Raw genomic sequence first — 24,097 nt, 5'->3', positions numbered from 1 at the left:
AATATGTTTGAACGAGTATCATCGTTGGAATAAAGATCTTTTACGGCGGGTCTTCTCCACCCATTCGGGAGACACCCTTTGATTAAACCGATGTATCTACGATTTATGATGGATAATTGCGCGTAATGGGAGTGCTCACGGTACTGTATCGTCTCGAGCGTGATAAAGGTGACAGCGAAGCGAACATGGGCGCGAACGCGTGATCATTTCCGACAGAGGGAACGGAAATTATGGTGTTAGCGTTCCTAATTAAACCTAAATACGAGCGTCCACTTAAGAAACCACCTCGCCGATAAATTTGATACCGTTATCGCGCGTTACACGTGAAACGCAGTCAAAAATGACTCTATCGTGGCCGGGAATGAGTCGATGATGAAAACAGCAACGAGGTATCTACCGATTCGATTACCAAGGATCGGTAACAAGTCGTTCTACCTTCGAGAAGCTGACGACGTCCCTGAAATTCACGATCCATGATTCAAGGTGGTTTCTCCACCCTCTCGAGGTAGCCATAGACCACGATATTATAGGGCGAAAACGGTAAATAGCCCTAATAATGCGAAATCTCGGTAGCCATAAATACGAGCGGACGATATCTGGTTACTGATCTCGGTGGCATGTCCAGGAGCTGCGTTGCCGTGTCTCGCAGCGTTGATACCGGTTGCCCCACACGGTACTCACGTAAGTATCGTGGGTACTGGAAGTACTCACGTCAAGTATGTGCACGGCTTATCATACCTCTCGCGACCAGTATATGGTCTTCCTGTTCTTTATGCGAATACACGTGGGACTTGCGATGTACCATGCTCTTTCTCCTCCACAAAATATGTCGGATTCGTCGAGGGGACAAACACAAGTGGATTCTTTGATCTTTTCTATCGTCGAATCGCGTGGCGTTCCCCTATCGGACCGATCTCGTCGCCCATTGTTTTATAGTTTTCACCTTTTACATTTCCCGGTTAGACGTCGGTGTTACCCGGTTTACAATTTGTTAGAAAGACAGGGACCTATGAAATTCGTAATTGTTACGATCCGAACAACTTCATTTTACGTAGATCAGATGCAGAGTAAAATTAATTTCTTGTATATAAGACGAGAATCGAGAGAAAGAGGGAGAGAGAGAGAGAGATAGAGAGAAAGCCAGACTTGTAAACATGTCGCTCCAAGGTAAACCACGTCACACCGTGCTTCCTGCGCGGCACCTCGAATTTCCATTCATTGTTATTCCATAATCCATAATCAGTGATGAAACACGAGATTGTCCATGTGTTGTACGGAGAAGGATGAAAAACGAAGGTATTAACATGACTCAAGGGTGAGGATAGATCGACGGTCGGAAGGAAAGCGTACGCGGGGACACGATGTTATTAAGAACTGACGTGTACCCGTGCACGCACGAACAATCTTCTCGCGTTCACCGTGATTTTCATAAGATATTGTAATTGTTTTAACAATCGACGCTAATGGATATTCTTGGCAACGCGACTCGCGCCTTCAATTTATTCGCATCTATAGTTTTTAATGAAAAATGTAGTGCAGAAACTGATAGAGCCTGTTAATTGCCGATGCAATTAGCTTTGTCACTTGTACTCGCAATTAGTAGCGGTCAATGGTCGTACGCTTTCGGTATTCATGGTTCGTTTCGATATGCTCGAAATTTATCAGCTTGGTCGCCGGTATAAATCGTACCGTGCGATACCATAAAGAACGATGTTAAACACGACGTTATTTACGAGTAGTTCGGCAGTATTCCTCTTCGTGAGAGACAGGCCAGGCCAAGCCGTGCGTGTCAGGGCAATTCTTTCCGCGACCGAGGCAAAAATACGTTCGTGGGTTCTTTTATACACCCTCCTCTGAAGACAATCTCGATGTCTCCCGTCGCTGTGTGGCGTGTCGCGTGGTGGACATCACTCCGGCTCGGAGTGGGTGGTAAGAGAGAGCCTCGAAAGGGTGTAGCGTGTCCGGTATCTCGTGTTGGGATCGCAAGAGACATTTCGTCCCCCCAAGAAGTCAGTTCAGCTCCCACAAATGACCATCGCCGACCACCACCATCGCCGCCACCGCTTCGTTCGCCACGCCATCGAGTTAACCCCCTTTTCCCATCAACCCCCGTTGCTTTCGTATCTTCTAGTCGCCTTCTGCACCGTTCGCGCAGATGAAACGATAAACGAATTTATTACGCTCGAATGAACGAAACCGAGTGTCCTTAGCGAATAAAACGACGGTCGCCATTTATGGAAAAAGTACAATTATTCCGTTCCATGTTCTTTTCCATGTTCTTTTCCATGTTCTTTTCAATGTTCTTTTCCATTCCATGTTGTCCAGCTTGGATCGTTCGAAACGTTCCTACGATGTATTTCGTATATTTACGATACGAGGTTGATGATTCCGTCGAATTTCTTACGTCTCGATACGTAAACGCGACTGACGAACATTTTACTTTGTTTTGCTACGTTTATAAATAAAACAATTAAATTACTATACTATGTTATCGTAGTATAGACTAGTTTGACCTTGCATTTGTATTTGCGTCGATTAAACAACGACGTTTGCCGTTATCTATGCGCAGAATTTTAACCCAGAGTCTCACTGTCGTTAAAAGAATTATATAACAATGGAACTTTGTCGATGATAATCGCATGAACGGTGTTTGATTTCGTAATCTACATCTAACGTATTAACGATAATGTAATATTATGATTCTACAGCAACTTCAATCCTGGTTTATTGGGAATTACAATGTCAGGCTCTTTTTTATAACATTCGTTTGATGCAACATTCTCTAAATTATTAGAAATACATTTGTATCGCAGCACTGTGTATCGACTTACAATAATTATGTACTATTGGTACAAACAAACCGTTACTACAGTTACCACAGGAACGTGTCCTACCGTCGGCGTATCACTTCCGACGTTACCTACTAATGGAATAAGATTACCGCAGTCTGCTAACTGCGTTTGAAATCAAATAGAAAGTTACATAATTTGAAAAGGAAATATAGAGTAATGCGATTTAAAGTGTCATAATAATTTCGTAAAATTATATCTACTGGTTTATTCTGATTACTTTTCAATCTACTTTTCCAAGCTATAAATAATACTTAAAATAAATTATTTCAAGAGAGAAATTCTGATTTAGGTTGTTGTCTAACGTTATGACTGATAAATCAAAATTAATTTTTCAGTCCTTCAAAAATATAAATTTATGCCACGTTTCATCTGCCAGAAACATATCTCTCGAGGTAACTGAATTTTTATCGATATACCAAAAGTAACCATCGTTCGGTCTCGAATAATTATTTCTCTTAGAACATTCTCGTTCTAAAATAGCCAATTACATGAAAATGAAATAACCGAAATGACATCTTCGTCAGTTTTTTTTATATAGAGTAATACGTTATAATTATAATGGTTAAAAGAATTTTGTTGATTTATTCGCAAGGTCGCCGATATTGGTAGCGAGGAACGACTAGAAACGCAGACCGATTCTGTCATCTCGTGGCAAAGTTACGAACGAATCGAGTATCAGCCGTCGAGCAGGGATGCCAACGAGACGCGCGCATCCACGGCAGATCGTACGCGGAGTCGCGTCGTAAACAAGGATCCGTTGCATCGGTAGCCGTATTCCCAAAGTTTCCTCGCGAATTTGTCCGCCGTACGTGGATTTTTTGCCACATCACTAAGCGAGTCGTTTATCAAGCCACGGCGTAGAAACGTTCGCAACCGAAAGACACCGCAAACGCAACATTTTCCGAACGTTTTCACGGTGGTGTTAGTGCGCGGGTTGGCAAGCGTTGCTCGAGTGCAGTAGAGCTGCCATTTTCCGTGTGTTGCGTTACACGAGCGAGAAAAAGATAGATATCCGTGTACGGACAAGGACGGTAAAGGTCCCGAACACACGTATTTTCGTGGTACAAAAGACAGAGGAATTGGTCGGGCGTTGATTCATCCCGGGTCTGTAATTCGTAATCGCAGCGAAAACGAAGAAAATAAAAGCAAAGGTGGAGGGACGAGTCGCGGGAGCGCGCGCCCGAAACTGGCCCGACGATCAAGGTTAGTTCCCCTTTTCATTTTCGTATTCTTCCTGGTCGTCCTCTCGAGCAGAAACGAGTACGTCTGGTCCGTCCTCGAATAGAACGTTATTGCGTTGTTTCAATTGTTACCGTGGAAAGATTTCTCGCGATAATGGCTCCCTATCTAACACCTTATCGTATCGCGACCGATCAGCTGACTTTTTTTTACGCATATACCGCGTGTATCTCGCGAAACACCGACACGTTTCGATACGGACGCACTCGTTAAAGATACGCCATTCCATGGACAGTTTGCCGTCTGGAAGCGGTAACGATTCCGACCGTTTGAAAATACCGATCGCCACGCACGTTCGACGTACGTACGTCCAATTCTATCGATATAGTAACGTTAATCGTGCTGCTGCGTATATTCGATAACGATACGGTATTCGTCGAATTTCACACGGTGCATCTTTGATCTTTAGATCGATCGTCTTGGCTTCTAAGTTGTGTGCACACGAGCGTGACCACCACGCATCAGTGACGAATTTAAAACCATGTCACATCGGCACGAATCGATCGATAAAGTCGTTCGCGAATTCGCTATCGAATGTACGATCGGGTGCATTGTTTACGCATTCGCTGTATCTTGTCTTCGCTTCTATCTCGCTTCGTGCGTTTTTCGTTCGAAACCCCTGCAACTGCTCGCGATAATCTCATTACGAGCAGTAAGTATGTAATTTCTAGCTTCGGTATGGCAATAGTTTCAGCGGTTTTTCGGCGTTCAGCTGCCGCTCGTAAAATTCCCGCTTGCTTTACGCTCGTTCGAAAAAACGATGCCGGCTTTTTTTTTTTTTTTTTTTTTCGTAACCGATACAGGGCGAAGTCTTTACGATATTTCTTCACAGTGTTTCTAGAGTTCCGCATTCGGACAGAACCGTGACAGCTCGCGTTAAAATTTTAGCCGGAAAGGGACAACGAGGGAAACTGTTCACAATGCAGGAAAGCAATCAAATATCAATTTCACCGTGGGCATTTCTCGCCGAACGAGATAACGTTGGCCGGTGAAACGGGCCACGGGATGGGACGGGACGATCATTTTCCAATTTACACGGAACGGTTTCAATTATGAAAGCGATCTTGAAACATCACGTACGTGTAACGAGGAAAAAAGAGAGCGTACGTCGGTGCCGTACTCCGCGTTATCGTCAATATTACGCCAACCTTGGCTGTGTTTAAGCGATTAACCTGCAATAACCGAGAAACACTGTGTGTCCGGCTTGTAATCGGCTTTCGTAAGAACTTACTATCTACCGATGTCCGGTCGTAAACAACCGTTACCATGACGTTACGTTGCTCTTTTTTTCTGTCATACCATCCCGTCCAATGGAATCGCGAATGTGTCCCTACAGTCCCGCGATGGTTTTACGCATTTACTGTGGTACACAGTTTCTCGGGGCAGAATCGACGGCTGGCGTGTAACGACGATCGGTAATCGTATTATTACCTTCCGTATAGCCGGTCGCTTGGCTCTCTTATACGACGATTTCACGTTAATCAGCGGTGTAGCAGCCGCGTGTCTTGTTCCAATAATCGTTGCACTTCCTGATTCATAGCTTCCTGCTGCGGGCTTGGATTTATTATACAAAACCGGTCGACCGATCTTTTGTTTCTCTCCCGTTTGTGCACGCGTGTGCATACGTATACCGAACGTAACTATTTTTTTAAACGATTATGTTCTTGTCAAATAAAAGTCCCTTTTTTATCGTACAACGATTGATTCTTTGGTTCTTGTTTGTTCGTTTATTCTATGGACTTTCGTACGTATAAACGCGCTCTGAAACGTCACGTTTTATTCAGGATGCTAGAACGCAGCGGAGTATAGCGTTTTCCGCCTAAGCGTCGCAATCGTAAAAATCGTTGGAGCCGGCTGGCTCGCGTCACAGTACGGAGGAAGGCCTAACTTATGGTGAGCGCTGTAAGAATTCGAAGCTTTACGTTATTACCAAGGGAACAATTTTTCCCAAGAAAATCAGGATGTTATAACAAAAGCAGATGTTAGGACGATCGTGATTCTGCCTGTTCCTGAATATTACGATCTTTATTTCTTTTATCAAACAAAAGTTTGTTCGTGGAACGACATACGCCGCAATCCACCAAAGTAAAATAAATTAATTTCAAGTTATACGATACCGTGGCTCGGTAACAAATATTTAGATAAATAAATACAGTATTTCAGCATACGCTACACTGACCGCATGCTGTAACGGATCAGCTTCCAAAACCAGTTGCATATGTATAGTTACCTACCCGTTACTTTTAGCCACCATCTCTGTGCATTTAAAAATACAAATTCCCCTACTTTTTTCTTTCTTTATCTTGTTAAACGAACCGACGTTCGTTCGTACGTATCAAGAAGCAGATAGCTCGCTTACATATGCGAAGAAGTTAGAAACGAGGTCGAGAAAGTTTACACGTATAACGATGCAAGTATAAACACATAAATGTCGGAGATTACACAATGTCCGAGTAGGAAGCTGGAAGAAAACGTTGCTCTCGTTTTCGAAAACGCGAGATCGTAGTTGAAGGTAACCGATGACTCGGGCAAACACATGCGGTCGTGATAATGCGAAAAGTTATTTTAACGAGATTCGATGGTAACGCGGAACGGCGGTTGCAGTGTTGCGCGGCTCGAGCGCGTCAGGTTACTTTTTCTAATTTAGCCAGGGTAACGGGGCAAACTAGATTGTGCTTGTACCGCCGGAAGAGTCTCTCCGACTCGCGAGAACTCGGCTAACGTCGTTTGGAATAGACGATGTAACGTTACTCGGGTCAAAGCAGCCGTAGATCCCCGGCCGAAAAGCTAAGCAGCTCTTCGCCACGCGTTATAACTCGCGATTTAAAACTCATAAGCTTCGCCGCGTCCGTTTACGAGTCTCTCAGAACCTTCTGCAACTTCTGCCCGCTCGCTGCTTTCTGCAAACTTTAAACGTGAAAGACGCGCGCTCCTCAAGTATCCTTTGGGGATAACGTCGTCGTTGCTGTAAACAAAGTAGCTCGACTTCCTCGAGCTTCGTTACTTTCATCCCCCCGTGTCGACACGAGACACTCCTGCTTTCGACGTTCCACCAGTCGTTGGAAATTTTATGCCTGCTGGAACCGAGAGGCGGTGTCGAGCGCGGTTGCAGACGAAAACCAGGCAATTCAGATACGTAATTGCATCAGGTTTTCCAGTTAGCGAATCGGTATAGAGCGGTAATCCAATAGCGAACCGCTAAATGGATTTTCTAGCTAAACACGCAATTCCGATATGCAACTTGTTAACGGACAGTGTTGTAATATAAACCACCTTTTTGTTTTAACGAAAACAATCCACCTTAAACCTATTTACCGAATTGAAATTTATTACACGCGTTCGTCTGTATATTTCTTATTACGTATTTTCAGTTCTTAAAAGACAAAATGAAACAATTCAAATTATACGATAATTCTTTTAACACGATACGATATATGAGCTTTCCTAAATACCAAACGAACACGAACATATTACTTTTTCGTATTAATCTTTAACGATAATGGCTTTCTTCCCTGCTATGTTTCGTTGGTTTTCGGATTAATTCATCTTTCGGTTGTCACTCGGAATCTGGTCCGACAATGGGTGTTCCAGTAGCCACCCACGCCAGACGCTGTCATCTGTTCTCCGACTATCGGAGAAGGGACGCGTGTAAACGTAGCAACGTGTGTCTCTGTCTTTGGTATTAGTTCGATGAAAGCAATCGGGTCAACGGCTTCGTCGCTGTTCTGTGTCGCGGAGTCGATAAGAATCGAACGTGAACTTCGAAGGAAACTTCGTCGCATGTCTTAGACGCGTATCGACGTCCCTCAAATTCAAAAGTTGGAAGATGCCCCGTCAATTCGGAATTCGTGCGCTCGAAATTTCCTCCCCGAACCCGCTGTCGAACTGCGTCAAACTTTTCGCCAGATCGAAGCTTCGGCGTTTTACGTATAGAAATTACACAGCTTCCTCTCGTGATAGTTTACGTTTGCTTCTCGAATTTCGGATAACATACTCTTCGGAAAAAAAAAAAACGAGAACGGGACGAGCAAGAAAACAAGATAGAATTTCGTGAGATGCCGTTTCTTCGGATGGAATCGTATCGATCTCGTTGCCACTGTGTAGCTGCTCTTCGTCTTAAGATCTACTATCTACGGTGGAGGAGTATTCAGCGTCAGGATTTCTCATGTGTCATTACATTTCACGAGGCGACGATAAAGCGATAAACCTTCGCTTTGCTTCTGCTTCGGTCTGTCGAGTTTCGTTGCGAAAAGCACGGACGTACGCTCGCTCGCACTCGTCCGTTTCTATTTAACGAGGACGATACCAGAGAACCGAACTATTACTCGGATGTTCTCGCTGAAAATAGGAAAATTACCCGTTTCAAAGATACCAGGAGTCGTCTGTCGTTACTTAGTTCCGTTTAGAGAAAGGTCGTTATTCGCGCGTCCAATAAATTTAATCGCGTTTTTCAATCTTTCGAGCGAATTGGTACGAATTTTTCACGGGCAACACAGGAATTGTAATTTAATTACGCGGCGACGACGCTATCTGTGCAGGTGCCGGCTAATAATATTCGCTGGAACGATAAGACTTTCAATTGTAAAGCTGCTACGTACAGACTGATTTTAGCGCAACGACCGTGATTATCGATCAAATCCACGATTGTACGTTTCAATGGAAAAGATAGCAGCCGACTTTAGCGTTTCACCTTATCGAAATCTAACTTTAACCGCGTGAAAGATAAATTTAAAAGCGGTAGTATCGGACATAGTTAGATCGCAAAGTATCATAACTCGAAGCAACTGAAACTTCGCTAAACACGCAGAATACAAATTCTTTGTAAAGAAACGAGGAAACATCGAGTTACGTCGTGTTACAAGAGAAACGTTTCCACGTATACCGGGATTTTACGAACAAACGCGTAAGGACTGCTTTGTAAGAATCAGACTGTACCATGGGAAAATGGTGCATGGGGCGTGTGTACCGTAAACTCTATTTTCTATGTAGGGACCAGTCGAGAGTAGAAGCGACAGCGGAAAACGAGTAGCACTTTGTCCAAAGGCCGTGCCACTGAAAATGGCGTCTCCTTCTACGGGCAAATGCATTTCTCGTTGAGTGGTAGCGACGCGCGCGCGCTCCAGCAAGCGCCAGCTGAGCGTGTAAAGCGTAGGTGATGGTGTACGTTGTACAATGTATACGATCGGTTCACGGCACGAAAACGGCGTGCGTCCGCTGACCGACGCGGCGCGGACGGCGATCCGGCCGAGCGCGAACGAGTTTCGGTGAACCGGTGTTAAATGCGTTTTCGATGGCACCGTAATTTCGCCGGAGTTGTTTCACCGTCGATTGATCGGAAACGTCGACGAGAGGCCGCTTCGTTTCCACGCTTATCGAATACCGCCTCTCGAATCGCGTTTTATGTACGTGCACGTTAACGTCGTTGTAGTTTTTCTCGTCTCTCCTTCCTTCGTTCCCCTCGAAATCTTGTCTTTTCGGTTTGTCTTTCGCAGCGAAGAGAGTTTACGAATATCTTTCTCGAGGATCCGTAGGATAATTTTTCGTTTTCTAATATGCTTTTAAGTTTCTGCGACCTGTGGAACGACCTTTAGAACGCCGTTACTGGCCAACCGCTCGGATCGCTTTCACAAGCAAAAATTCGCGAGATTTGAGTTCGTCATCGATGTTTTAACCCAATTGCCTTGACCAACATACGTGTATCTGGTATTACGCAAGTGAAAGAAAACGATAGTAGCAGCAGCGAGTGCGAAGGTATTGGCAGAAGCTATAAATCGTGTCTGTATGACATAACCGGGAGAAAACAGGGACAAACAGTTTCCATTGCCGTCGTTAGCAACGAGCTTGTATCGCTAATTTGTTCGGCAACGATGTTTTCAGACAACGAGTTGGATTTCTCAGTCGCGATTGAGTCAGTTTGCAGGGCGTGTTTCTCTCTCTCTCTCTCTCTCTCTCTCTCTCTCGTATGCTACGGTCCTTTTATTCCCAGCGACCTCAGTCTGAACAATATTATGAAATGACTGGGTACATATATACAGACATAAACGTACGACTATGCGCATGAAATATTCATAGGGAAGTTTCTTTGGTGACCCCTGTGCATCTAGGGAAAGAAAAGAGCTAAAGGAAGGAAAAATAGGAAGAAAAGGAAGAAAAGGAAGGAACGTTTCATTTGATACGACTATCGGCCGGACGTTATTCGTGCGCCTTCGTTATTCGTGGCTTTTCATATCGTACCGTTCCGCTGAAATGTCACTGCGATTTAGTTATATACGTATATAGGTAGTAGCACCGCCTCTATACCGACTTGCTTTACGGCCCCGTAATTTTTTAATCCCGCCCCGGTGTCACTGCGAGGAATATAAACGCGCGATTAAAGAGGCGCGACCCGTTACAAAACGATGCGCGTTCACGAGCTTAACGAGCGCAATAACGCGTCGCGAGCGCCCAGACTTTTTCACGCCTATCGCTGCTCTCCGCTTCCTCACGACGAGAGGGAAAATTCAGGATAACGTCGGATAGAGGCAAAGCGCAACTGCAAAAAAGGAACGTCGCTTGGGGAGCGACACTGTTGCCATTAGAATATCTGTGACGCGCGATGCAGCTACACGCGATTCTTCGATACGTACGCGCGCATTTTCCATTCGTCAGAGAGTAGCTAACCGGAATACGTGTAACGTATCGTCGAGAGAAATCTTCACGATACAGGCGGGTTTTTCAGGCTAATAAAATATCGAACTATCAACGAAGAGATTCTCCGCGAAAATGTCTGACGCTGTAGGATGATTTGTCCGTCGTCGATCGGATAATTAGCTTATAACGACGACGTTTTCGGTATCGTTAGTAGCTGCGGAAACTTTATGAAATACGCGTAATCGTCGAGACTACCGTCTTCTTAATTAAATCTCGAAATATGTAGCAACTGGCGAGGTGACGTGATGTAATGTTCGTTAGTCGACTCGAAGGTAGACGCTTCGCGTCGCACGACCAAATATCCTGCATACACCAGCCTCGTTACGTAGCTTTAATTCTTGGTTACCTCGGATGGATCGCAGATGGTGGTTATAGAAATTCGTTATACCGAATTGTAAATGTGTCTTTACAGTCTCCGTAACGAATCATATCGAATAGAAGATATTCCTTACAGTTAAAAGTTATATCCCTTGGTATCTGGTTCAAAGTTATTTTCCTTTCTATCTTTCGGACGCGCGTTAGTCTGAAGACAAACACCGTGGTCGAACGTACTTCCGATATCCAACGATGAAATCGGCCGACGCGACGTCGCAGTTGACAATGGCGAGCAGAGGTGGGCGAACGAAAACCCGGAGATCCATTAGCGTTCCATTTGGACCACTGTCTCGTATAAAATCATAAGAAAGCTAACATACACGTTTATTTATTTAACGTTGCAGCATGTCGCGTAGTGGCGTGTGTATGTCGAAATGTCACACGTGCTGCGTTTACGTATCGCTACATTGGCCGCCCGCATTGCTTTCGATGCGGCGTATAGAACAGAACGAAGAGAGAAACAGGGGCGGCTTTATCGAGGACGGGAGAGAGAGCACGTTGGGAAAGAAACTTGTCAGCATCAATGTCTCGGCTCGGCAGCACAATGTTATCGACCGCAGGAGTGTCCGATTCCTATCCAACGCATTTTTTTACCGCGACTATTGTGTCACCGTGCTTTATCGAACGTTGTTCGCCGAGATAGGGGCCAACGTTGTTAACCTGGCCGGACTCTTAGCCACGAGACAATTTGAGCCCGGGAATTTGAACTTGAGAAACGAGAGGATCCTTTGTCCCTTTTCGCCTTTTGTCCAATTGGAAATCTTCGCCCGAAAGAATTCTCGAAGAGATAGCCGCGAAAGAAACGACGCGTTTTTTCGCCGCGATTCTTTGTTAGGATGGCTCGGTCCGTGTCGAGAAAAATATTTCGCTCATTAAAGAGATCCTGACCGACGAAGCGGAAGGCAACGTTTCAAGTAACAACGATCCACCGTTGTTTATTCGTTCGCGATCGATCGATATCGAGAAAAAGAGATCGACTTTCGTCGCAATTTCTGCGCGATAAAAGAAAATTCTTAGTTAGAGGCACGATAGGCGACCGAAGCTATTCCTGCTCCCTCCTTCGACTAATTCTGGATGAAATATTCACGCGAGATGATCGCAGTGGAAGAATCTTGCGTCCCATCCTCGCGTGGAAGCGTATTATTAGAGAGTTTATCGAGCTGGCGGCTGTGCAATGTAAATTCGCGGAGGAATTATTTTCTCGGAATGTCGCTTGTTATCGACGGTATTATTAATATTGTCGCTTTCGTAAACGACGCCACCGACCGCTCGCTGATGCAACGTCGATTTAGATACGAGTTCTTCTCTACGAGCACAAGTTGCTACGCTATGTCAGTCTTCGTACCTCCGTACGCACGCAATTTAAACTAATATTGATTTAAGATTCTCGTATATTACGCGACAAATTCTACGAAGGACACGTGTGCGCGTAATTATGCAACCCTTTGAAATCGAAAGGACCGAGTCACGGGCCACTGAATTTTATAGTACGTCGACGTTCATTTTTTGGTATATAAAGCGTATCGTTAAAAAAGTTGTACGAGGCGTACCAATCGATTTGGCGGTCTTTCAATTTTAAAATCGCAAAAAAATGAAAAAATTAAAAGTATGTAGTTAGTTATTATATTTTATAATTAATTAATTTATACGTATATTTTAATAACATTGAGATTAGTTATTGCAAAAAAAATTGTAATAATTTTATCAATGGTAAGATTATTTGAAATATTCGAGATACGAAAGAAGAAACACACCGGATATATAAAGGAACGAGAATTAAATAAATAAAGTAGTATAAACAAGGAAAAAATAACAGAACTCGCGAAGTCGTATACAACGAATCCGTAAAAAAAAAAAAAGTAAAACCACTCGATTACCGAAGATGTGCTAATAACGGAAATTAATCGATATGTAAAGTCAGTTCGCCTTGACCAGGTTTCGTTTACTGCAGGAACACGCGCCGTAGCGAATAAATCGGCTTTTATGCAAACCGCAATTCAGCGATTTTATGTGGAGCTCTTTACACGAATAACCGTGACAATAAGAGGAATATTGCACAACGATCTGCTATTGTTTCTCACCGTGTCCTCGTGTTAATTTCTCGAGCAATAATTTTTTTACTTTATCGCTTTCTTGTATTAAGGCGTGGTGGATGGAGGCAAGAAGGTTTCCCATTACAGCGTACAAAGTTACGAGATACCTCTTAGCAATAAAAAGCAGAGAAAGGAGATTCGATAGAAAAGCACGCTGGATCGTCGATAGCGCGAGTCTCGGATGGTCGTTCGAGTCGAGGCTTTAAAAAAAATGTTTAAGTGTCACTTGTTTGTCATGTGCACGCGTGTCTGAGTCTGAAAGTACATAGTCTGTCACTGCGTTTCGCTACACGAGCTCCAAAGACACTTCACGGTTCGTTTACCTTAGCTACGGAGCTTCTACCGAAATACTCTACGGTTTACGAAGCTTCCAGACTTCTTTGAAGGTTTCTCCATCCTTTTCCCAATCGGTTGAATCGAAAGATCGATAAATCGATCGTGTTAGAGGTCAGTTTTATACGAGACTCCTATTTTCGTTTTTATTTGGTCGTTGAACGATAATTCACGGATCAGGATACACGGACTTAAAAATATAGGGAAGCTCGTGGAAAAGGTTAAATAGAAATTAATCGGTGGAATCGTACGGAAAGACTTTAACCGCGAAAACGGCTCAATTCGCGTGTTTCTCGATGCCGAAATGATAAACGATGGGACGGATTGGCGCGTCGCGTCGAGCGAATCCGCTGCAATTAGATTCTGGCCAAGTATTTGTTCGTTAAAGCGACGAAATGAAAGCAAACTGCGCGTTACCGCGTCAATTTTGTCGGCTGATGGAGCGTCATCGATCAGTCGATCGAATCGATCCTTCGTCATTAACGGGCCGATTTACCCTCGCTGCAAACGTAATTAGAATAAACGTCCATTAATATTCCGGCAGTTTCGCGATGAACACGGTCACCGAAATTCTGTGAACTTAAATCGGTTTTAATACTCTGGCCAACCGAGACGCGAATTCGCGTCTTTCATACTTCATGCGATATCCTGTAAAAATGTTAACTACCGTTAAATAAAACAGTAAGAAAGAAAAGTAATGGATGCTATAAACGAAATGTTACAAAAGTGTCTTTACATTACCTGCTTGAACAGTAGGTAACCGTTATCGATATATTAAACATAATATTGGTTGCCTTGAATCATTTTCAAACGCTCCAAAAACAGCCGGGAATTCAGGTTATATGTTAGTCGGAGCAGCCGGTCCCCAGGGTGTTAATAGTATTTATGCGTTGACGGAAAAGGTCGCCAGAACCGGGAACAGTAAAATTTGTATAACAAATCGCCGAAAGTGTGTTCACAACGTGCTAGTTCTCGCGGCATGTTGGCGATAAGCGCGTAACAGAGAGTTAGCCGATTCGCTTTCCATCAATACGCGGCTGTTTGTTTTACGCGTCATCGACAAATGTCCGGTAAATCAGACACAGAAAACTCGTACATCGGCCAGGAATTCGATTTCGATTGCAGCTGTCGCGAATATATCTTTCCACGCGTTTTCGTACATGTTTTACTGGCCGACTGTCGATTCTGGCGAAAAATCGGAAAAGCGAAAAAAAAAAAAAAAAAAAAAAAAATCAGAAACGGCAGAAAGCTTCACGAGTGGTAGCTATTTCACGAACTCTCGATCATAAATGTTCATCGACGCTAGAAGGCATAAAAGTCAAAGTTGAAGGGTCCATCGATTTCGGTATGTGTATTATATCGAACGGTGGCTGGTGGCGATCTCACGATCGTAACGAAGCCGTGCACGAGCCCGTAATAGCCGCGTAGTAGTCATCTCGGTGAATGCGACATTAATTTTCATTGCCCCGAGACCTTGGCTGTCATGTACCTTTCGTCGTCGTCCCATTAGCAACAATGTCACGCGATATTACCCGTAACTTTTTATCGTATTTCCCGGAGAAAATTGGCCCCGTTAGGTCGGTCGGCCGCGTGCTCTGAAATCGCGAGAAAATTATTAGATTCTCCTGCCGGGATCGTGGCGCTAACGCGTGCACGCTCCAGAGAAACGAAGGAACGCGGGCCCTACGAATATTTGTGGAATATTCTCGTAATATTCGCTGGAAGTTGAAAAATTATTCTGGTTAATCACGTTTTCTCGACCAGATAGAAATTAATGCGCGATCGTGTCACGTCGGTTACTAGCGGGGCTATTTTTCTGTCGCTCATTAGGAAAATGTCTTTAAATTCGATGCGTAAAACCCACCGCCAGGGAACGGAACAGCGTGTCCGTTAATGAAGTCGACTCTTGAACGGGTCTCTCTCTCTCTCTTTCTCTCTCTCTCTTTGCACAGGTGCGCCATACGATTTTCGAGCAGCGCGCATCCTCGTTTCGTAATGTCTTCTCGCGACGTGCCGCACCGTGACGAAAAAAGAGAAAAGAAAACTCGTCGTGACTCTCTAGTCTAGCGAATCGCCTTGTACCAGTGACCGTACGTACGGTCGTCAAAACGGGAACGAAACGTCTGACGAAACGTGACCCGAAACTACAAAAATTTCACGCGAATATCGCGTTATGTCGCCGAGAATACGCGTGAACGTGATGGTGAACGTCGCGCCGGTTTAAGCCATGGACCAGCGTTTCGTAACGTTTCTCTTTCCTCGTTGACATTTGACGTGTCCAGTATAAATAACGTTTGTTGCGTCCAGCGCAAATAATCATTTAATAAATGCCACGTCCGCACGCACCTGCGGCTTTGAAACTTGGCATTTATTTTGCGCGGTTTTCACTCAGAGAACCACGACTCGTCGGAGAAAAAAGATCGTTGTTTGCAGTCTGGCCAAAGAATCGGCGATCGGCCTCGTCTGGAAGGGAATCGATATGCATTTCGTGACATAAATGTCACGCTTAATCGTTGTTTCGTATTCGAGTCTCGCGAATAAACGATCCTTAAAACGTTAAAAAGATATGAAAAATGTGTATCGATCTCCTCCTGTGCTTTCAGTTCACGGTATTTTAGTGGCGCTGGATATGCTTTACTTTAGACCGAGTTGCTTGGAGTTAGGGTCATATATGATGCATTCTTTAAATAAATAATAATTTCGTGCTCTTCAAATTACGAATCACGTCGAAAACGATCGACGTCGAACGTAGTTAAATTTTAACGGTTTCTCCGAAAGATTGTTCCACGTATAGCTAACCTTTGAATCGATGAAAAACTTTACATCGTACGATTTGCATATGCGAAGAAAAAATCTAACACACGTTTGTATCCGCGTTCGTTCGTCCGATTAAATTAATCGAATTCGTCACTGATGGCTAGATGGCTTCAGGTGTGACTGCACGGCTTCGAAACTGGTCGGTTCGCCTGACTTAACGGTGCACGCAAGGGCCAAGAACCTTCGATCGTTGTATGCACCTGGAATACATATTGGCTACTCGAGGTACGAGTCACTTGTTCCTAAGCAATATTCTACCGGCTGATTGTTCTTAACGTGGCTCCGACCTTCGTCAAAATCGACTGCGAAGTAAGCGCTTTGCGAACATTTTCTTCCACGCTCTCGCCGTTTCCAACATGTTCAACGAACGGACGGTTTGCGCTTGTCTTACCGCGGAACCCGTTCATTTTTCCTGCAAGAAAATTAACTTTTATCCAACAGGGATCCTCTAATCTCGAGTTTGCAGTAGCTGCGTGTAAATTCTTCGTTCTCCGTTCTTACGTCTCGTTCTCTTTTCATCGCTGAGTGATTTACGCGGTTTCCGTTTTGGGATCAACTATCGTCGACTGGCGTTCGAACTTTATTGTCCGCGTGTGCTCGCGAGTATCGACAGCGGTTAGCGATGCAAAGTCTCTGTTCGACGAGAGACGTCGATACGATATCCTATCTGTCGTTATTTCGAACGGGAAAATTTACAGCAACGTTGGCGCAAACGTTCGTTTCAAGAGAAACTTTGTTTTATCAGATTCATCGACTATTTGGTTGAGAAGCAGGCACATGTAGGAGATCGTTCCAGCGAGTTTATGTTGACAAATGAGCCGGCCGAACCGGATGACCCAATAACATTAGCGACTTTCATATTTCTGACGCGCGTGGCTCGAAAATCGGTTTAGGTAGACAGGTCGGCCGTTCAAGAAACTGCTCGAAAATGCAAGCGTGCATAGACTCTCCCACCTTTATTCCCAAAATAGCTGCACCGTCAATAGAGTGCCCTGGTACGGAGGTGAGAGTGTATGTGGACGGGGCGCGCGCGCGAGGATATTGAATTTGTATCGACAAACACCTATTGGCAATCGATCGATCCCAAGGGGCAAGTTTCCCTTCTACCTTCGAGCACACCGGCGTCTTAGAAAGCAGAGGGGGGGAAAAAATGTTGTCTTCGTTCTACGTTTCCGTCGATAACGCTATTAAGGAGAATCCGATACTTGCCGTTACGGTAAATCGAATTCGCGCATTTGGTTCGGTTTCCTGAAAAACAGCAAATATTTTGCGATAAAGTAGAATCACGACTGAAATCGTTTGTTTCAGGTGGTCGTTCTTTTTTCCAAAGTTGCGTCATACGTGCATTTTCCTAAATGCACTTTTATTGCACCTTTTGCCGCGAACGTATCAGAGATTACATAGACACACGTTGGTTCGAAACGAACAGTGTATCGAAGTTATTTCTACGAAGAGTCACGTTTTTTCTTTTTTTTCTTTTTTTTTTTTTTTTGTGGATGTTGGATCGTAGCACGGGGAATATCACGACAGTTCGATGTCGTTTGCGATTCGGTGACATACGACAGTGGCAGAAACCAGAGAGGTAAAGGCAGGAGAAATCCTGTAGATAAACAAGGATGCTTGACGTAACGAGCCCACGAGGAAGTTTCCACATTGCGGATGGTGGAGGCGCCTCAGGCGGCGCCTGCCTGCGAGTCAATCGTGCCCCGAGTGTAGCTTCGGCTACCACCGAATTCAGTTCACGGTGTTGCTTGCTACTTCGTGCCTCGTATCGGCACCTTGTTTCGTGGTCAAGGTGGATTCGTTGTCACGTGGGTAACTTGCGAAAGTGTAACAGCCAAATAAAAAAAAGCAACTGAGTCGTTTTATCGTTTCGTTGGTTCGCTGGCACGTTCGTTCGTTCGACGACGAAAAAGAATCACATGTTGTGATGCGTGCGTGCAGTTTCCTCGTTCTTCTTCGTTGCTCTCTGTTTATCCTTGTATCGTGATATACGGCTCTTTGATCGGTCGCGTGTGAACAATACCGAGTACAAAGTTGTTGTTAGTTGGCCTGTGATTCGAGAAGAAAACTTCCTCCGAGACGGAAGGAGCCGTGCGTGCCATCGCGGAACTTCTCAGGAAGACAACGTGTCAGAATCCAAGGACGTCTGTCCCCTCGCGATAATAATTGTCTAGAAAGGCAGCTTGTCGTGCTTGGTAAGTGATCTGTGCTACGTGATCGGTGGATGTGACTTTTGATGTTGCCGCCACTGCTGGTTAAATGTTTTCGAGAGGATTAAAAGGGAACTCGACGAGCTGGAATTAATGCAGCGCAACGATAGGTTCGTAAACGTTACCGACCACGAGTTCTCGGTACCTCCCTCTCCAACCCGAAAAAAATGTCCCTCGACGTGCATTGACGTTTAATTTTCCCTGTCACGGAAAAACAGGGTCGATCGCTATAGAGGTACTTTCAATACACGCCAGCATTTAATACAACGTGGCTTGTGTGACTTTGAAGTTATTCAATTTGCAGTTTGGCCTGCGAATCGATGCTAATGGATCGAATAAATATGCTTTCACACAGTGGACCTCGTGACCCGCGTGAGAACCGGCTGAACCCCTTCGCCTTTGCTTTTCTATCCTATATTCCCGTCGTTCGAGCTAATCTTATGCAAAATTTTCCTCAGGGAGAAACCTTTCCCCGACACTCGGAATTTCAGGCAATTTCGCCGTGGCTGTTTTTTCCCATTTTCGTGAATAATTATGGAGTTTACCGGCCGCGTTTTTTACGGTTCGTCTTCTCTCTCGGAAAACGTAGTTTCACCCGTGTTTCGCTAGTAACACAAAGGAATTCTTTTAGAAAATTATCTCGCCCGACTTCCGTGTAGTTTCCTCTGGACAACTTTTCCTCTTATCCCGCGAATCGTTTAGCGTCTGACTTTGCGCTTAGAAACATCCTGCGGTCTCTCATCCGTCATCTCGTCTGTCTCCGTGTCAAAATCTACGAGAACCATTCTAAGCGTTCGCGAGACGTCGCGAATCGAGAGCCAAATGGTCAAAGAGTCGGCGAAGGCGAAACGAAAATACGTATTTAGTCTCGTAAAAATGTTCCGGGAAGAGCTCGAGGCTGCGTTCTTTTCTCGTTACTTCCGTACTCGTCCTTCTTCTCCAGGCTTACGTAAGAGACGGATATCGACAATGCAACGTACAACTTTCCCCCCCTTTGTTTATTTTTGCGTCCCGTGTTACGAGATCGGCCAAACGGTTTCCTCGTGAGTTTTATGTTTGCTCGTTTCGCGCTCAGTGACGTACTTACAGAGCTAGCTGGCTCGCAGCTCGCGGAGTAGTAATGAGAATTTATTGGTAAATTCATGGAACGGCCAGAGCTAAATTCTAATGAATTGCTTCGTTATTAACACCGATGCCAGTAGGAGTAACCTGGCAACGCCTACGTGTTCTCTATACATCTATACCTGTACAAGCACGCGTATATTTATATATTTATAATTTGTTTTGTCCAGCGAAACGACTAATTTCTTTCTCTCTTGCCGTACGTTTTCTTCGCGAGTTGAAAATACCAGCGGTTTCCGCGCTTCTCGTTGGCTCGCATTCAGAACTCGTTTTTAATAGTGCTCTTTGTTTTTACGTGCCGCCATTAAATCAGTCTTAGCACACTGTTGAGCGTTAACGGCGTCTCGTTTCGTCAACTCACGCCTTCTATTCTATTCTCTCTTTCCTCTCCTTTTCTCTTCCCGCGTTTCTTCTCTCGGCGACGTTTCCGCTCCGTGCGCAGCACGCGACGCCTCCTGAATAAATTAGACGCATCAAACGTCATCGAGAAACCTCGTGAAAAATTGAATGGATTTCGCTCAGCCTGTCTTGCCCGTCGATACCGTTCGATCGATCGCAATAAACGATCCGCGAACGAATGTGTGGCCTTCGTCTTATCGTGGAAACTGCATCGGAAAAAATTCCACTGGTTCGATTCGCTGTGCCCCCTGTGAGCTTCGCAGCCAACGACCAAGCAAATAGACCGTTCTGATATCTTGTTACGACTATTACCAAATCTCGTCGGTGCCTGTATGTAACGCGCGCATTATGATATCCGGTAACGATAACATATCCCGAACTCGCTGGTTATCAGTCAGCCACCGGAGTCTCGATATTAATTTGTGGCTACAAAACTCACGCCGGTACTGCCAGTTACGGCACAATTAACGAACACCGTAACAAGATTGAAAAGCAGATTGACGGCTATGGAAAGATAGGGACTCGTGATTTCGAATTCAGTCGTCAAGAGGCCGATACAATTTGATTTTCCGTGAAAAATTGTACGAGCTAACGTTGTCACGCGTCGTAACACTTGAAGAACGAGAGGAATATTTCGCGACAAGAGACAAATTGTCCGCGTAAATCGCGTATTCTCAGGCGAAAACGTGTTAGAAGTTGCTAGTCGCCATATATTTTGAAACGCGTGCAGCTAGCTAGGCAGCGACATAAAACGGTCGTTCGTTTTCCTCGTCCGTGAACTACGATTATCTAGAACGAAGAAGGGAACGACCAGCTTCCTGCCGCATCCGATATTTTATCGCGTGCAATAATGACTCGACGTTAGGGAGCCGAGGGAACGTTCCCAATAAGTATCACTGTGCAGCGCGGAGAGTAACGCGCCGAGCTACATTATTTAAACGCGTAAAATCGAAGTTGTGTCATCCGGTCACGAGCGGGTGGAACTCGCGTTGCCTTGTAACGGTAAAAGGAGCGTGAAACTCGGCAAAATTGCCCGCGTATATAGCCGATCGCAGAAGCGTTAACGAAAACAGGAAAAGAGGCAAAGGGAAACGTTGAAAAGAAGTTCTAACGACCGTAGCGCGTGCTACCATTAATCACGAGCAACAAACGTTTTAACTCTGTCCGTTCGTACGCCGGGACGAGAGTCTAGGTTCGAGGTGGAGGAAGTAAGGAACGCGAAAAGGAGTTTCTCCTCTTGCGGCCGGTTGTATCTGATGCTTTATTGCCGTTCGGTAAAGTGGAAAGGCCGCATTTCAGCTCGTAGCCAGGGCCTGTTAAACTCTCGACGAGAAGGAGGTTACGAACTCGGTCCTTGTGTATGCGCCACCTCGTAATACACACTGCTCGTCTTCCTTAGAGGAGAGGCAAGCTCGTGAACTCCCAAATCATTTCCCCAACTCGGTGACAATCTTATAAAACTTTTATACACCGACCGTCTACTCGCGCAGCATTCTCGCTCGTTTCGTCGTTTCCTTTATTTTCCCGAGGACTAGAGAAAGAATATGGCCTTCTCCGTGGAATTTGCGATCCACAGACTCCTCGTGTATCCTATACGCGCGCTGTCTTCTGGCTAGAAGACAGAGGCAAGATCGATGGAAAATTCACGTACGATCGGCAGAGGATAAAGGAAAATCGTGAACAAAACGAGCGAGTGTGGAGTCCTCGGTCGATCACCGGGTTCGTAGCCGAGAGATTAAATCAACCGAGCCTCTTGACATGCGAGGCAATTAATTTTCAAGAGCGGAATTGATCGCGCTAATTTCGGAGAAAGCCGAGCTCTCGAGGCTGCGTTCGAGAGCCATTCATCGCACGAAGAATTCCTTCGAGCCGCGAAATATTTATCGTCGAATTACAAAAAGAAAGAAAATTGTTCCTACTTCGAAATCGTAGAAAGAGGTAAAACGAAAGCCACTCTAGACTGGAGTGCGCGCGTTCTTTCTTCGACGCGAGGAATCACCGCGTTTTCCGAGAAGACATCGAGTAAACGCGATTGTGCGTCTAATTTCCAGCAGGTTTGAACGCGCCCGATCGTCCATTCTATTAGCGATATCGCTTTTAGGTGGAAATGGCCAGGCTCGTAGAACGTCGAGTAGCTAGCTGTACATCGTTGTTCGACGATAATGAGCAACTGTAGCGAGGAAGATCGAAGCGGAGGATCGGAGAAATCTAGAGGGAAGAGAGGGTATACAGCTGCAACCACGTTCGTACACATAGTTTGTAAATCATCCAATGCTCGCATTATACATATTGCAGATAGTGGAGAGCGGACATATGTATCCAGGAGATTTCACGCGCGTACTCCTAAGCAGATAGCTTCTTATATTATTACCAGGGAGAAGCGAGGTAACGCCGGAAGCATCCCCTAGGGAGCTTTTATCATCGGTAGCGACACTTTCATTAGGAAAGATAAGGTTGTCGCTTGCACTGATACTTCCTGCTACGCGGTATTCCCTTATTCGCGTTTAACGATCGCAACGTTAGTATCGAGAGCATAAATTCGACGAGGATAGAGTGGTTTTAGGACTTTAATCATCGGAGATAACCGGGCGTTCGGTGAACGATCCCGGTATCAATTTTATCTCGCTGTAATTTTTTACTGTGAACAGTTTTTCCCTGTCGAACCAACCCGGAAGGGGATTGAATTTCACGGTAACCGTTACGACCAGACACCGTGTACACGTTTGAGCGTAACGTACACGTAGATGCAGCAGCGCGGCCCGCCACGGGAATCGCATAGATTATTGCATCTCGCCGCGAACCATTAGCCTGACCCCTTTCACGTTCGGTAGCGATATACGAGTTTGAACGTGGAATATTGTGCGCGCACTGCTAACCTGAAAACTGTGTTCGTCCAGTTGCTTCATAATACTCGCTGTTTCATCCTGCGCTCTGCCTCCCAGGGAAATATAACCAGCTCACCTGTAACTTATAACGAACGTCGATGCCAGTTCGATTGTCCGAGCAAATTAGGCGTTTCGCGAAACGTTTTAAATATCTGAGTCTGCCGATTCTCGTTTGCTCTCTGTCGTTTCAACGGAAGAAGCTCGAGGAACGACGAAATTCGAACAGAAACCCGGTGTTGACTATGTCGTGCTCCTTGATGCGTCCTGGCAGAATCGCCTGAATTTATAACACGCCGCCGACAGTGTTTGACTAATTTCTTCCGGTCTCCTAAGTGAAAACTCAACGATCTTAGCGTCGTTGAGTTATTTATTGATTTATTTGATTTATTTTGTGTTGTAAGAAATTGATTTCATAGACATAGAGAAGCTATTTAAAGACAGTTGGTCGATCCCTTTAGGAACGTCACGCGTCGTTTCGATCGATAATCGACTTTTGCTTTGTTTCGCCCGTTTGCTTCGTGGAAATCGCAATGTTTGTAAGCACAAGTAGTAGGAGCCGCGTTTCGTCGAAATGCAAAGGAGTGCAGAGGCCAGCTGGAGATAAAAAGGGGCACTGTGTGTGGCTGGTGCTCGATTAGGCGATGAGTAGAACTTAACAGGATGGTCGTAATCTGATTTGAGAACCATCGGGTTCATAGGGTACGTTTCCATAAAGCGGCGTTGTGTACACGAGTCACCTGTTTAACCACGTAGGATCGTACACTCACGAGGGCTGAGGCAACTCGTCCGTAATAACGGAAGCTACCTCGGCTCCACGTTGGTTAATCGGATGTCGCCAGAAACACGCCATCCTACCGATGAAAACAGCTAGCCCGTATCCCTGTTTACACACGATACAATTTGCACGAAGATTCGATGCTTTTCGAGCTCGGTCAGCTTTGAATTAATTGGCGCCGTTGCTTTTGTATCGCGCGTCGTCGGGTCCGCGATACTCGTCCTACGTTGCAATATTTCCTTCGCTCGCGATATAGGAAGATCCATCTTCAAGCGTGTTTTCTTGGAAATTTCTGCTGCGCCCT

The 24,097-nt window shown here is 45.1% G+C and overlaps 1 protein-coding gene across 2 annotated transcripts in view; it reads left to right on the top strand.

The window, feature by feature from the left end:
- Window positions 1–24,097, top strand: part of LOC139985651 (protein gustavus-like) — a 186,838-nt gene that overhangs the window by 10,697 nt on the left and 152,044 nt on the right. Inside the window, exon 1 of one of the 2 annotated variants that reach the window (XM_072000246.1) lies at window positions 18,614–18,722. The exons of the other annotated variant lie outside the window; for it this stretch is intronic. Coding sequence (XP_071856347.1) covers window positions 18,706–18,722 — 17 coding nt within the window. The 5' untranslated portion in view covers window positions 18,614–18,705. Of the gene's footprint in view, window positions 1–18,613; window positions 18,723–24,097 lie in introns of those variants that run through there. 2 annotated transcript variants of the gene reach the window in all.

Source organism: Bombus fervidus, chromosome 3, assembly GCF_041682495.2.
Source record: "Bombus fervidus isolate BK054 chromosome 3, iyBomFerv1, whole genome shotgun sequence".
Lineage (NCBI taxonomy): Eukaryota > Metazoa > Arthropoda > Insecta > Hymenoptera > Apidae > Bombus > Bombus fervidus.
This window is presented reverse-complemented; position numbering and strand designations above follow the sequence as displayed.